The 13,260-nt window shown below is 35.2% G+C and overlaps 1 protein-coding gene across 1 annotated transcript in view; it reads right to left on the bottom strand.

Moving 5' to 3' along the window:
• C2CD6 (C2 calcium dependent domain containing 6) overlaps positions 1-13,260 on the bottom strand; it is a 147,125-nt gene that overhangs the window by 80,990 nt on the left and 52,875 nt on the right. The window contains exons 8-13 of the mRNA XM_029934066.1: positions 13,091-13,170; positions 9,406-9,552; positions 6,330-6,435; positions 4,076-4,142; positions 3,156-3,199; positions 1,727-2,044 (exon numbers count right to left, since the gene is read on the bottom strand). Coding sequence (XP_029789926.1) covers positions 1,727-2,044; positions 3,156-3,199; positions 4,076-4,142; positions 6,330-6,435; positions 9,406-9,552; positions 13,091-13,170 — 762 coding nt within the window. The remainder of the gene's footprint in view (positions 1-1,726; positions 2,045-3,155; positions 3,200-4,075; positions 4,143-6,329; positions 6,436-9,405; positions 9,553-13,090; positions 13,171-13,260) is intronic.

The following is a 13,260-nucleotide window of genomic DNA, read 5'->3' as shown; positions in this document are numbered from 1 at the left end:
CCAGTTAAACACAATCAACCCACAGAATCTTGAGATAATAAAATGGTTCTTTTAAGCCACTAAATTTTGGAGTGGTTTGTTATGCAGCAATAAATAACTTCACCTATCAAATGAAAACTGAGTATTTTGGAAGTCAAAGTCAATAGAGAAATTAAAAGGCAAACTATAAACTCTAAAAAAGTATGTGCCATGAGTATATCGATGTTTAATATCCTCAAAATGAGAAAGAGCTCACTGTAAAACCTACACAGCATCACCAAGTACTTAACAGAAAAAAAATGGACAAAGGACATGATCTGTCTACCCATAGCAGGGACAAGCAAAATGGCTAATAAGCATGAAAAAGTTCTAATCATTATTTAAAAGACCATTAATATTCTGCTAGTAAGAAAATAAAATGGCAAAGTCTTTCTGGAGAGCAAATTTGTCAACATGTCATTTCTATGAATACAGGAGGCGACAGTCACAGATTCAAATACTTCAGCAAAAGGATGTTAATTCCAAACTTAATGTCCAACAATATAGAAAATATATAATTGTTTAAAAGAATTATTAAATTTCTATATTTCAAGATACTCTGCATCTTATAGATTTTTAAGGACACTCACATAACATGGTTATGTAGTCAAATTTTAAAAAGCACAAATAAAATTATACACACACACACACACATATATATAATTTGATCCAAGTTTTTAAAAATAAATGAAAAAATATTTTTACATAACCGAGCCAAAAGGAAAACAAAACTGTTAAGTAAAACTGTGGCAGCAGGATTATAACTACTTCTATTTGGTCTTTCATGCTTCTACTTTCTAAATATTCTATAACTGCATTACTTCCACATTCAGTAAAAACACTGTTATTTGAGAATAACTAGATATTTAAGAATAATTCCCCAGCTAGAAATATTTAATAAAATTATGTTTTGGAATTTGGAAGAGAATTTAGAAATGACTTCATATGATCTACCATTCAACAGATGAGAAAACAGGTCTTAGAGAGTTTAGGTACCCAAGCTTGTTGAAGTGTTTAGAGGCAGAACCTTACTTAGAATCCAGATTTTTACCCACTGACTAATACACATTTTTATACTGCTTTATGAGCCACCTATAATAGTGATTCAAATAAGATGTAAAGATCTAAGTAGAATAACTCATTTTGAGAAAAGCTTTAACCCTTTGAATTTATATTCAAAACAATCTCATTTTAAACTATAAAACTGTTTGCAATTAGGATATATGTTACTTCCTATAAGTTTTATTTAAAAATCCCACCAAAATCACTTCCCAAGATTTTAAATTTCCTTTGAATTTACATTTTGTTATTAGTACATATTCAGTTGAATTTTATACCCACCTATGAGACTAGGGTTTTCCCTCCTTACTTTATGGATATAAGTAGGGTAGGAATGTTTAATACACTTAGACACACTTCCATTTGGAGACTTTTCAATGCACTTTCAATTTATTTTTTTTTACATGAATTATTGTTTTTCCTAGTCTTATACTTGTAATATGAGGGCAGATACCTTTAGTTCAAGGTCTTCTTCTGTATCTTGGCTTTGAAACCTACCTTTTGATTTTGAATCTGGAAAAACTAGCCTTCTGCCCTTCCTTCTAGCTAAGCTTAGAGTATTGTTTTGCCATCTAATTTCTGCCAGAGATAAATCTAAGATCCTCTTCTTTATTTTACTTGGATATATATAGCTAGTTTTCAAATTTACCTCTGATGGAGATGAGTCCGTCGGTGAAAGGCTTGGATATCTATCTTTCATATGTGATGGAAACAATGCATTTTTCATTTTTCCCTCTGACATAGCTTCTGACTGGTGTTCCTCTAAAGGTGTCACTAGTGTCAGGCTAGACATAAAAAGCAATGGAGTTTGCTTTGGTGACACATGGATTTGCTTTCGTGACTCATCTGTTTGCTTTGGTGACTCATCACTTTCAGGAGCAACAGCAATAGCATATAAATTATCTTCATCTGACTGGTTAAAAGTTGGTAGAAGAGTAAGGTCTTTCTTATCATCATTATCCTGCAACTAGAAAATATATCACTAAAGCAAAGCTACCAGTTAATCATTACTGACTACTAAATATTTGAAACTAATAATACTGGACTTAAAATAATTTACACCCTTATCCTTTATCATAACAAGTTACCATCAATGTTTGTCAATTGTTACATTCCTTATTAAAAGAGTTAAGAAATTCTCTACTTGCCTGAAACCATGGACTATAGAATATTATCCATTAAAAATGATCATACTGCTTTATAAATCAGTGGTTCTCACATACTTAGATTTTATAAATCAACATCTCAAAAAAGAGCTGTTATTATGCTACATCAATACATCATAAATAAAGGAAATTTTAACAGCAAAATAAGCACAAAGAGCAATATCATAAAATCACAACTATATGATAAAGGAAATTTTAAAGCAAAATAGTACAAAAAACTATCAATAAATAAAGGACAGCATGTTAAGCTAAACAAATTTAGCTCTATGAAAAATTCCCTATATTGTCTTTTTTCCCCTCTCTCTCCTTGGACTGGGGAAAACAGTACATGTTGACTCTTCAGTTGATATTTGGAAGACACTGACCCAACAATGAAAAACATTAAATCCTATTTGTCAGGTAGTATAGAAAAATCTTTTTCTTTGTTGGCTTACCTAAGGATCCATTGCTTTATTGAATGAATACCTATGTAGAATTAGCTAAAATGCAAATAATTCTATGTGAACCCTATGTTTTCCTTATATTTTAAATACAGATTATAAACCCATAGAGAAAGTAATGAATGTGGTTAGGTCTGTGGCATCCATTTCTAAGATCAACGTGCAGAACTAACTTTATGCTTTTATTCTTAATTGTTGCCCCCTTTCTCTTCATCAACATCTGTTGTTCCCCTATCTTTATATGTATTTTTAAATATTACTATTTTATCCTGTAACTTCCCTTTTAAGAGTATAATTTAACTTAACTAAATAATGTAATTGTACATACAGATATTGCCATAACAGAAATAACCATAAAAACCGAATAACTTCTTGGGTGCTTTTATTTCCATCTATAATATTTTTCATTTATACATAATTCATTCCTTTATAAAAAAGTGACTACTAGATGTTATTTTCCAAGTTCCCCTACCTCACTTGGAACAGTTTCAGCTCCTTCCTTTATGGAGGGAACATCTATAAATAAGTGAAAAGAAATATTTTATTATATTATAAAATAAACATATTTATACATATGTACACTAATAAAATACTATTATGATCTTTCTCACCAAGAACAAAGAGCAGTGAGTGAGAGGGGCTAACCTCCAATCTTCCACAGTGATATAAAAGACGGAAACTGATTCTCTTACTCCTGAAACTTGAGCATTTCAGGTGAAGAGTAGGCTAAAGATGCAATCACTCTGCTAGGCTGGCTGATCCTCAGAGGGTAGGAAACGGAACATATCAAAAGCTAATGTAGCCAGGAGGCAGAAGCAGGGAAGTAGAGAAGTAATTTGTGGCACAAGTCTTACAACAATAAATCATTATTCTATACCGGCAGAATCCAAGATGTTATAGATATAGTATTATGCATCTATTTTACTTTCTAAATGAATCTTTTCACAGAGAGATTTTTTTAAAAGACTACCAGAACAATCTCTTCCATTATCTTACTGATAACTTGTGGTAAATTCTCAGATTTAATGCTAATTTAATTTCCTGTCCCCCTCTCTCTCTGTCCTCCTTACACACACACACACACACCCCTCTACAGCTAACATTTCAGAAAATACCGTTTTCATAGATCATAGTTAAGATTTAACTATATTTTTGTCCTTACAAGGAATAAAGGAGCATTTAAAAAAATAACTCTTAATTGGGTCTAAGTCTTTTCTCTGGAGTGTTACAAAATAAATACCTAATAGTAAAACTATAATGAGACACATATTTATTTCCAAGAAAAAAATGAAATCCACTTAAAGCAAATTACTAATTTTCTTTTTGTGATACAACCACTGTACTTTTAATTATCTTAATAATAAATATATAATGTGAATGAAGTTTCTCAACCTGATGTTACAATATCTTTAGGCATCTTTTCAAACTGGCTTTCAAGTACCTCACTGGTATCACTTCCCTAAAAACAAGAGAAAAAAAAAAAGTATTGGAGAAATGTTCTTAGAGAGCTTATCTGCCTTTATAACTTCTTTTATGCCTTCTTTAAAATTTACAGAAGAATACAGGTTTATGAGAGAAGGAATCCAAGCAATAGTATTTTAAAGAGTATACCGTGGCTAGGAGTTAATGTTCCAGGGAGAGGACATCCAAGAATTGGTATGGCATTTGAGTGACAAATGTAGATAAGAAAAAGAGTGAGATAAATGACATAATATTATAAATTCAAGGAACATAAGAAAATACCCCCAGAAAACAGATTTTTATTAGAAAACATTATAGCCTATGAGTTGGAAAGAGAAATTATAAGGTAGAATGATCACTGTTATAAGATATTGATGTTTTAATAAGAACCCAAAGTCCATGGTTCCTTTAATTTTCCATAAAATACTAATTCTGTATTAGGAAGTGCTAATCAATTTACCCTAAAGCAGTACCAGTATGCCCAATTATAATGAGGCGTTGAGAAATAGTAATATATCTGTATCTTATGACTACCATTTCAAGGCTGTGGTCTTAGTCAACACTTTATTAATTCACTGAAACCCCTCTGAATCTCTATTGCCACAGGTCAAAATGTATAGGTTAAATTTCTAAAAAATTTTTTTGATGTTTATTTATTTTGAGAGACAGAAACAGAGTGTGAACGGAGGAGGGTCAGAGAGGGAGGGAGACACAGAATCCGAAGCAGGCTCCAGGCTCTGATCTGTCAGCACAGAGCACGACTCAATGCTTTAACCCACCAATAGTGAGATCATGGCCTGAGCCTAAGTTGGACGCTTACTGGACTGAGCCACCCAGGCTCCCTGGTTAGATTATATTTCTAAATATTAAACCTTACTTATATATATATCTGACAAAGGTCTAGTATTCAAAATATATAAAGAACTCTTACAAGTGAACAATTAAGACAAAAATAGCCCAGGGGCTCCTGGGAAGTCGGTTAAGCTCTGACTTCCAGTCATGATCTCGTGGTTCCTGAGTTCAGGCCCCCATGTCGGTTTCTGTGCAGACAGTTCAGAGCCTTGGAGCCTGTTTCACTTTCTGTCTCCCTCTCTTTCTCTCTGCCCCACCCCCCACTTGTGCTCTGTCTCTCTCTCTCTCAAAAAGAAACATTAAAAACTTAAAAAAAAAACCCAATTTTTAAAATCAACAAAGGATTTGAATAAGCATTTATCCAAAGAAGATACACAAATGGTCAGTAAACATGTGAAAAAACGTTCACATAATGATTCAGAGAAAGGCAAAGCAAAACTCTACCAAAGAGTTACCACTTCAAACCCACTAGGATAGCTGTAATTAAAACAACAAAAAAAGTAAAATAACAGGTGTTGGAGAATATATGGAACCTTCATACATTGCTGGTTGTACGTAAAATTGTGCAGCTGCTACAGAAAAAGTTTGACAGTTCCTGAAAAAGTTAAAGAGGGAATTATATGATCCAACAATTCTAGTCCTAGGTATATATCCAAGAAAATGACAGACATATACTCACATAAAAACCTGCACATGAATGGTCACAGCAGCATAACTAGTGATAACTAAAAAGTCAAAACAGCCCATGTCTATCAACTGATGAGGATTAAGCAAAATGTGGTACATCTCCATACGGTGGAATATTATTTGGCAGTAAAAAGAAACAAAGTATTGCTACATGCTGCAATGGGATGAATCCTGAAAACACTATGCTAAGTAAAAGGGCCAAGTCACAAAGAACTATATACTGATTGATTCCACTCAAATGAAATGTTTAGAGTAAGCAAATCTGTAAGAACAGAAAAGAGATTAGTTACTGCCTAGGGTTAGAGGGGTGTGAGCGGTTTGATTAAGGGGTTTCTTTTGAGCGTAATAATGTTTGAAAATTGATTGTAACAATGGACATACGACTCTGTGAATATACTAAAGGCCACTGATTTGTATACTTTAAGTGAATTATATCTTAACAAATATTAAAAAAAACGGAATCTTGCAAATTATTAGTTAACATTTATTGAATATCCCATTGGGAAATAGGAAAGTACATGAACCATGAATAACATTTTATATATCAAGAACTAAGCAATATCTTATCATCACTTTTAAGTATCATAATCTTTTTAAAATAAATAGTATTAAAAGTTATATATGGAGAATGTATTATGTTAACTACCTTACGTTCATCATGGGTCAATTTTGGGGCAAGCACGTCTTCTAAATAACTAGCTTTTTCAATCCATGTGTTCAGATTTCTATATTCTTTTTTCATTTTTTGCAGCCTAAAGAAAGAAATCAGGTATACATTTTAAAAATAAGTGACAGAAGAACATATACGGCATGATTCACAGAAGAATACATTCAGTATGACACATTTATAAAATGTTCTAAGAGAGGCAAACCAGCAATAAATTAAGAATAGGAAATTCAAAGGAAAAGGAATGGATTATAATAATAGTGAGGCATTAGCTACCTGAGGAGGGTTGAGGAAAAGATGGAATCTCATAAGGGCACACAAAACACATTTTTGATAGCGATTTTTTTAATTTTTATTTAAATTCCAGTTAGTTAATATTAGTTTCAGGTGTACAATCTAGTGATTCAAAATGATCATAAAACACCTGGTACTCATCCTAACAGGTACACTCTTAATCCTCATTACTCATTTAGCCGCCACTCCCTCTGACATCCCCTCTGGTAACCACTAGTTTGTTCTCTATAGCTAAGAGGCGGTTTCTTGGTTTGTCTCTCTTTTCCTCTATGATCATAGAAACGAAAAAGACAACATAAAAACATCAGTGAAACTAACAGCTGACTTTGGGGAAGGGGGGCATTGATATACTTTCTGTTAGGCTTACAAAGAAGGAAAGATAAAAATCACCATTGTACACCCAGTACCCGAGAATAGTACCTGACACACACTAGGTATTTAATAATGTTACTAAATGAATAAAACATCAGAATAGAGACTATAAGGGTTCTTAGGTCATTCAGCTCAATGTTAATGAATTAAGTTATGAGTCTGAATAAAAAATATATTCAAAATAAATAATCATTTTTTAAGTAACCAAGCGTTCTGCTTCTGGCAATGATAGACTGGGTTACTTCAGATAAACCATCTTACTATACAACTAAAAAGGCTGGACAATATATATATATTTTTAATTGTGTTTGAAAGTGGGGCATCTGATGGCTTAGTTGCTTGAGAGTTCAACTTAGGCTCAGGTCATGATCTCACAATATGTGAGTTCGAGCCCTGCATTGGGCTCTGTGCTGACAGCTCAGAGCCTGGAGCCTGCTTCAGAGTCTCTGTTTCCTCTCTCTCTCTGCCCCTCCACCACTTGCTAGTGTGCACGTGCTCCCTCTCTCTCAAAAATAAACAAAATTTTTTTAAATAAAAACTTTTAAAAATTGTTTTTTGAAAGCATCAGTCACTTATAAAAGCAGCAAGGATTTACAGATCCAAGATTATAAGAATATCAGAGACAATAAGCTCCATCATTTGGTTCTATTTTTCCTTCAAGGCATTTGTGGTGGCTAACAGTTAAGCAGCTGAGCAGAGCCTAGAAATAGATATACCAGAATTAGGGAACAGGACTAGAGTTCAGACCCTTCCAAGGATGAAAAGCCAAGGTAAACATCTAGGCTTTCAGTTGGGACCCCAAAAGGTGAGATCACATGAGTAAGTGCCTCCTTATCTGGTGACTTACTTGCCTCACACTAGTCCCAGTCCTACTACTAGGTATAAGATTAAACCATTAAAAGACTAATCCTCATAGAAACTAGATCCAAATCATTTCAATCTCAATCTCCCATCCAAGTACTAATCAGGCCCGACCCTGCTTAGCAGTTCAATCTCAATCTCAAGTGAATTAAGGTGATCTGGGATGGTTAGTGTCCCTAGTCTAGTTGGCTGACAGATGCAAATGTCTATCTTTGCCATAAGAATATACAATCAAGAGCCACAAATTAGTTCTACAAATACAATGTTTAGCACATAATAAGAACAGCTAGTTATATGAGAATATAAGGTTTGACTGAAAGTTAGGAAGGAAAAAAACCCAACAGAAATAGACCTACAGGAGATCCAGTTATCACAGATGAACTTTAAAATAGCAATGGTAGGGGTGCCTGGGTGGCTCAATCGTTAAGTGGCCGACTCTTGATCTCTGCTCAGGTCTCACAAACTGTGAGATCAAGTCCCATGTCAGACTCCATGCTGACAATGCGGAGCCTGCTTCAGATTTTCTCTCTCTCTCACCTTCCCCCTCTGCCCCTTCCTTGCTCATGTGCATGCATGCTGTCTTGCTCTCTCTTTCTCAAAATACATAAACTTAAATAAAGTTTACTGTTTTTATTTTTGAGAGAGTTTTAATTTATTTTTGTGAGTGGAGGAGGGGCAGAGAGAGAGGGAGACAGAGAATCTGACGTGGGCTCCAGGCTCTGAGCTGTTAGCACAAAGCCCAACATGGGGTTGAACTTATGAACAGTGAGATCATGACCTGAGCTGAAGTTGGATGCTTAACTGACTAAGCCACCCAGGCACCCCAATAAATAAATAAACTTTAAAAGTAGCAGTGAGTAATATGTTCAAAGAATTCAAAGAGAAGAAAGGGATTTTGATAGAGAGGTGGAAACCAAAACATAAAGGAAAATAACTGCAATAAAATAATTGAAATTAAGAATTCAGTTAGTTAGTTCAGGGTGCCTAGGTGGCTCAGTTGGTTAACTGTCTGACTCTAGATTTCAGTTCAGGTTATGATTTTATGATTTGTGAGTTTAAGCCCAACATCAGGCTCTGTGCTGACAGTGTAGCTCTCTCTCCCTCTCTCTTCTCCCCAGCTCCCTCTCTCTCTCTCTGCCCCGATCTCTCTCAAAATAAGTAAACTTTAAAAAAAAAAAAAAACCCATACACACAAAAAATAATTCAATTGGTTTAACAACAGATTAGAAACAACGGGAAAAAAACAGTGAACTCTAAGATAAGAGAGGAGAAATAATCTAGACTGAAGCACAAAGAAAAACAGATGGGAAATACAGAAAAGAGCAAAAGAGACCTATAGAATACATTATTGAGTGAAGAGTAGAGCAAGTATTATACTTTCTCCCTTATAAAGTCTCACCTCTTTTCTTGCCATTACTTTGACTTTTCTAAACAAATATCTAAAGCTCATGTTGCAAAAGAAAAAAATTAATGTACAAATAATACATAAATAAGATGAAGACTTCTTCGTTTTATTTTATTCTTTTACCTTTCCCGAGGTGGTTGCTGAAGGTTTTCAAGTTGCACTACAGCTGGCTGGTTGGTTTGGGGCACTGCAGTTGGCACACCAACAGTAACATTCAGGTCTGGTGATAGGAATGCTGGATATTCTATTGGCTGTGGTGTAATTACATTTCTGCAAAGTGATTATAATGTTAAATACTGAAATTATACAAAAGACCCTTCTAAAATCAGTGGTAGCTATTGCTTTTACATTGTAAGCTCACCTGTCTACCTTGAACCATCAGAGGGTAGAGCTAGGAAAGAAAAAGCTCAGATCCTGACAGAAGTGCTCTCTTGGGTATTCTTACTACGAAGATAGGCAGTAGGATGGGAAAGGAGATAAGGACCTAAAGTTCTAATGAGCAGTAGAAAGTGTTTAAGCCCAGACTTCTCTCCCAACATCTAGATCTAAATCTCTATTTTATGGTCTCACCAAGTTGACACATAAAATTAATCATCAAAAGTCCACCCACCACTTGTCAACCTGACACCTAAAAGTATCTCTTTAAGACATATTTAATCTCCAAATTAGAACAATAACATGACATAACTATCCTTCATACAACCAAAAACTCACTAGCCTCTTCCCCAGAGAAGAATAGAAATCTTTGAGTGATGTTTACTCTTCTTAGTATCCTGAAACTTAAATAGTATGATGCACGTTTAACAGTACTTAAGTAAAACACAAAATCAATTATAAGGTCAGTATAGCTTATGTTACATGATGATAAAATATGAGAGAGAGAAAAAAAGATATTTCTATAATATAAATCTTTTTTTCAGGTCACTTGTTAGATGGGCCAGAGTAGCACACCCAAATAAGGAATAAGTTGTCTCCAAAATCCAAAAGGGCCACCACTGTTGTTACCTCGCTTTGGTTATAGGAAGGGCCAGATGTAACAACTTATCTTTCACCTTAACAGGATTATCTTGACAAGCCTTATACCACTGGATCCTCAAAATTTCAATGAGGAGGAAGACCCCTGAATTTTTGTCATAATTCTTCCTACACTCTCTGATATGCAAATGTCTTACCTAAGTAACTCTAGATTAGTTGCTACTTCCTGTTCAGTAAGCCCAATCAGCATAAGGGGCATCATTGTAATGGACCTGTGTAATGTTTTATATAAGGGAAAGGCAAATCAAGATTCCTATGAACGTATCTAATGACATAGGGCTGGGGAAGTTGATATACCTGAGGTAAGACAGTGAAAGTATATTGCTGACCTTGACAGCTGAACACAAGCAAACTGCTTTTGATGGTCTTTATATGGGGAAAATAGGATTTGCCAGACCACTAGTTGCATACTATGTACCAGGGGATGTGTTAACTTGCCCAAGCAATGAAACCACACCTGGTACAGCAGCTGCAATCAGAATCACTACCTGGTTAAGCTTACAACAGTCTATTGTCACTCTCCAAGATCTGTTTTATGCATAGGCCAAAATAAGTGAGCTAAAAGGGGATGAGATGGGAATCACCACCTCTGTATCTTTCCAGTCCTTGATAATGGCACTAATTTCTGCAATCCTTCCATGAATGTGGTATTGCGTCCAGCTTACTATTTTCCTAGGTAGAGGTAGCTCTCTTAGTGGCTTCCTTTAGCTTTTCCCATCCTAAAATCCCTTATTCCATAGGTCAGGGAATCAATGTAGGGATTCACCAACTGCTAAGTGTGTTGATACCAATTATGCAATCTGGAATTAGGGAAATAAATACAGGATGGGTTTAAAACTCCATTTCTTCACCTGACTTACCTAAGTCCCTACTCTGACTGGTGGACAACAGTGATGTTTGGGTCTTCTGGAATTAGTGTTATTTCAGAGCCAGTAGTGTCCAGTAGTCTCTGAAAGGTCTGATTATTTCCTTTTCCCTAATGTATAATTACCTTGGTAAAAGGTTCTCCTTCCCATTTTGGAAAGCTGGGAGAAAGATTAACATTACAAATTTTTATCAGCATACCAGCATCTCCCCTTAAGGGGAACAAGCCTCCTCTTCATTTGAAGGTTTCTGGGTTTGAAACTGGCTCAAATCTGGGAATTGACTGAGGAGCTATGACTGTTTTTATGACTTAGGTCAGAGTTTTGTTCACTTGACTTAGAACTTTTCTGGTTGTACAGATTAAGTAAGAATTTAGTAGGCTTCCTATATATTTTATTTCTAGGAACATCATGATTAACTAGCCAATGCCAAACGTCCATGTGAGTCAAATTATTCTGATTGCTGCTTTGACTCTACTCTCTATTACAGTAACTACACCTGTCTTGCCGTTGGTGGTTGAGTGCCATCACTTGGCCCCTGCCATCCTTGAATCCAGTTACTCCCATTGCATTCAGATGTATCTCAGTCCAGTGACTACAGCTCCCACTGTGAGATCTGGCCCACAGAGAAGAGCAATTCCAGAGCTCTTTAAGGGTGGGGGTCCCCTCACAAACTTACATCTCACAGTCATGGTGAAAGGTGTATTATCTGGACCCTCCCTGGGTGAGTGAAGCAGGTCTTAGACAAATCCATGCCAACATCACAATCTCTCTAAGCCTTTGAATACCTTCCTCTATCTAACCAAACCAAAGTAGGTCCAATTCACTCAAGTGGGCTTCATTTGGTTCAAGTTTCTGCAACCAAACAAACAAATGGAGCCTTTTCTAACCCCCTAATCTGCAACATTAAATGCAGAATCTCTGCTTATCATAAATTAACAAATTTGCTATGACCCAGTTTTGTTCCTTCCACCACTTTCCCACACCCATAGTTTATGTTTATCTCTAGGAGGATTCTTATCTCATTTGTATTATAATAATTTCTTTTTATGAGTTACTTTTGCACTAAACCATAAGCTACTAGAGGGCAGAGATCAGGCCTCATTTATTTTAGTATTTGCAATGCCTTGGGGGTATAGGAGACATTCGATGAATGTTTATTGAATCAATGAGTGGATAAGGAAAAAATGGTCAATAAACATAAAACATTCAAATTTTACCATTTCAACAAATGACCAATATCAAGTGGACAAAATTTGTTTTTAATGATAATACCCAGAATTGGTGAGACTACAGGACAATAAGCACTTCAAAACATATGTTCCCATCCTAATTCCCTCATTCCTATTTTCTCGATTTCTTATTCTCAGATAGCACTATAGATTAAATTTCTATCTCAGGTGCTCATTTTTCTTTTATCTATTTTTAGTTTAAATTTTTTAAATTGGTTGACATATTTTAAGTTACTTTTGGTTTGCTAATAACATTTTTTGAATGCACACTTTTTGCTGAAGATCTGTAGGTGACAACTTCAGTGTGCGGAAGTGGGGTAACACTACTATACTGTAGAGCAGAAAACTGAGAACTATTAGACACTTTGATCTTACAAGTCCCTCACCTCCTTCTAGAAAAGGTATCTCACTGGCCAACTTTCCTAATCAGGCTAACTCTACCTCCCTCCCCCCATCAGCCATGAAGCACCCTTTCTTCTTTATCTTATTTCTCCAGGAATATACCCAGAAACCCAAATTTTCTCCCATCTTATTAAGCAAAACAAACCACTACTCTCTTTACCTTGGAGTCTAGCCCATTGTGGCTAGGTCTTAAGACACCAAAATGATCCATCAAATAGGTTAAATGCTTTAAATGCCACATCATCAAATTATGTAAATGAGAGTTCAAACACTCACGTCACAGGGTCTGTTCTTTGTGGAGGTGGTGCAACAGTCTTAAACATGGATGGTTCAATAATTTTCTGCAGAGGTTTTAACTGAAGAAAATAAGTGTATTTTAACACTGCTTAGTTACAATTACAGTGTATTCTACTACTACGATCCTCCAGGACTATGAGATAAGCCTT

The sequence above is a fragment of the Suricata suricatta genome, chromosome 3, assembly GCF_006229205.1.
Source record: "Suricata suricatta isolate VVHF042 chromosome 3, meerkat_22Aug2017_6uvM2_HiC, whole genome shotgun sequence".
Taxonomy (NCBI): domain Eukaryota; kingdom Metazoa; phylum Chordata; class Mammalia; order Carnivora; family Herpestidae; genus Suricata; species Suricata suricatta.
Note: the sequence above shows the minus strand (reverse complement) of the source record. Positions and strands in the feature narration are given on the sequence as shown.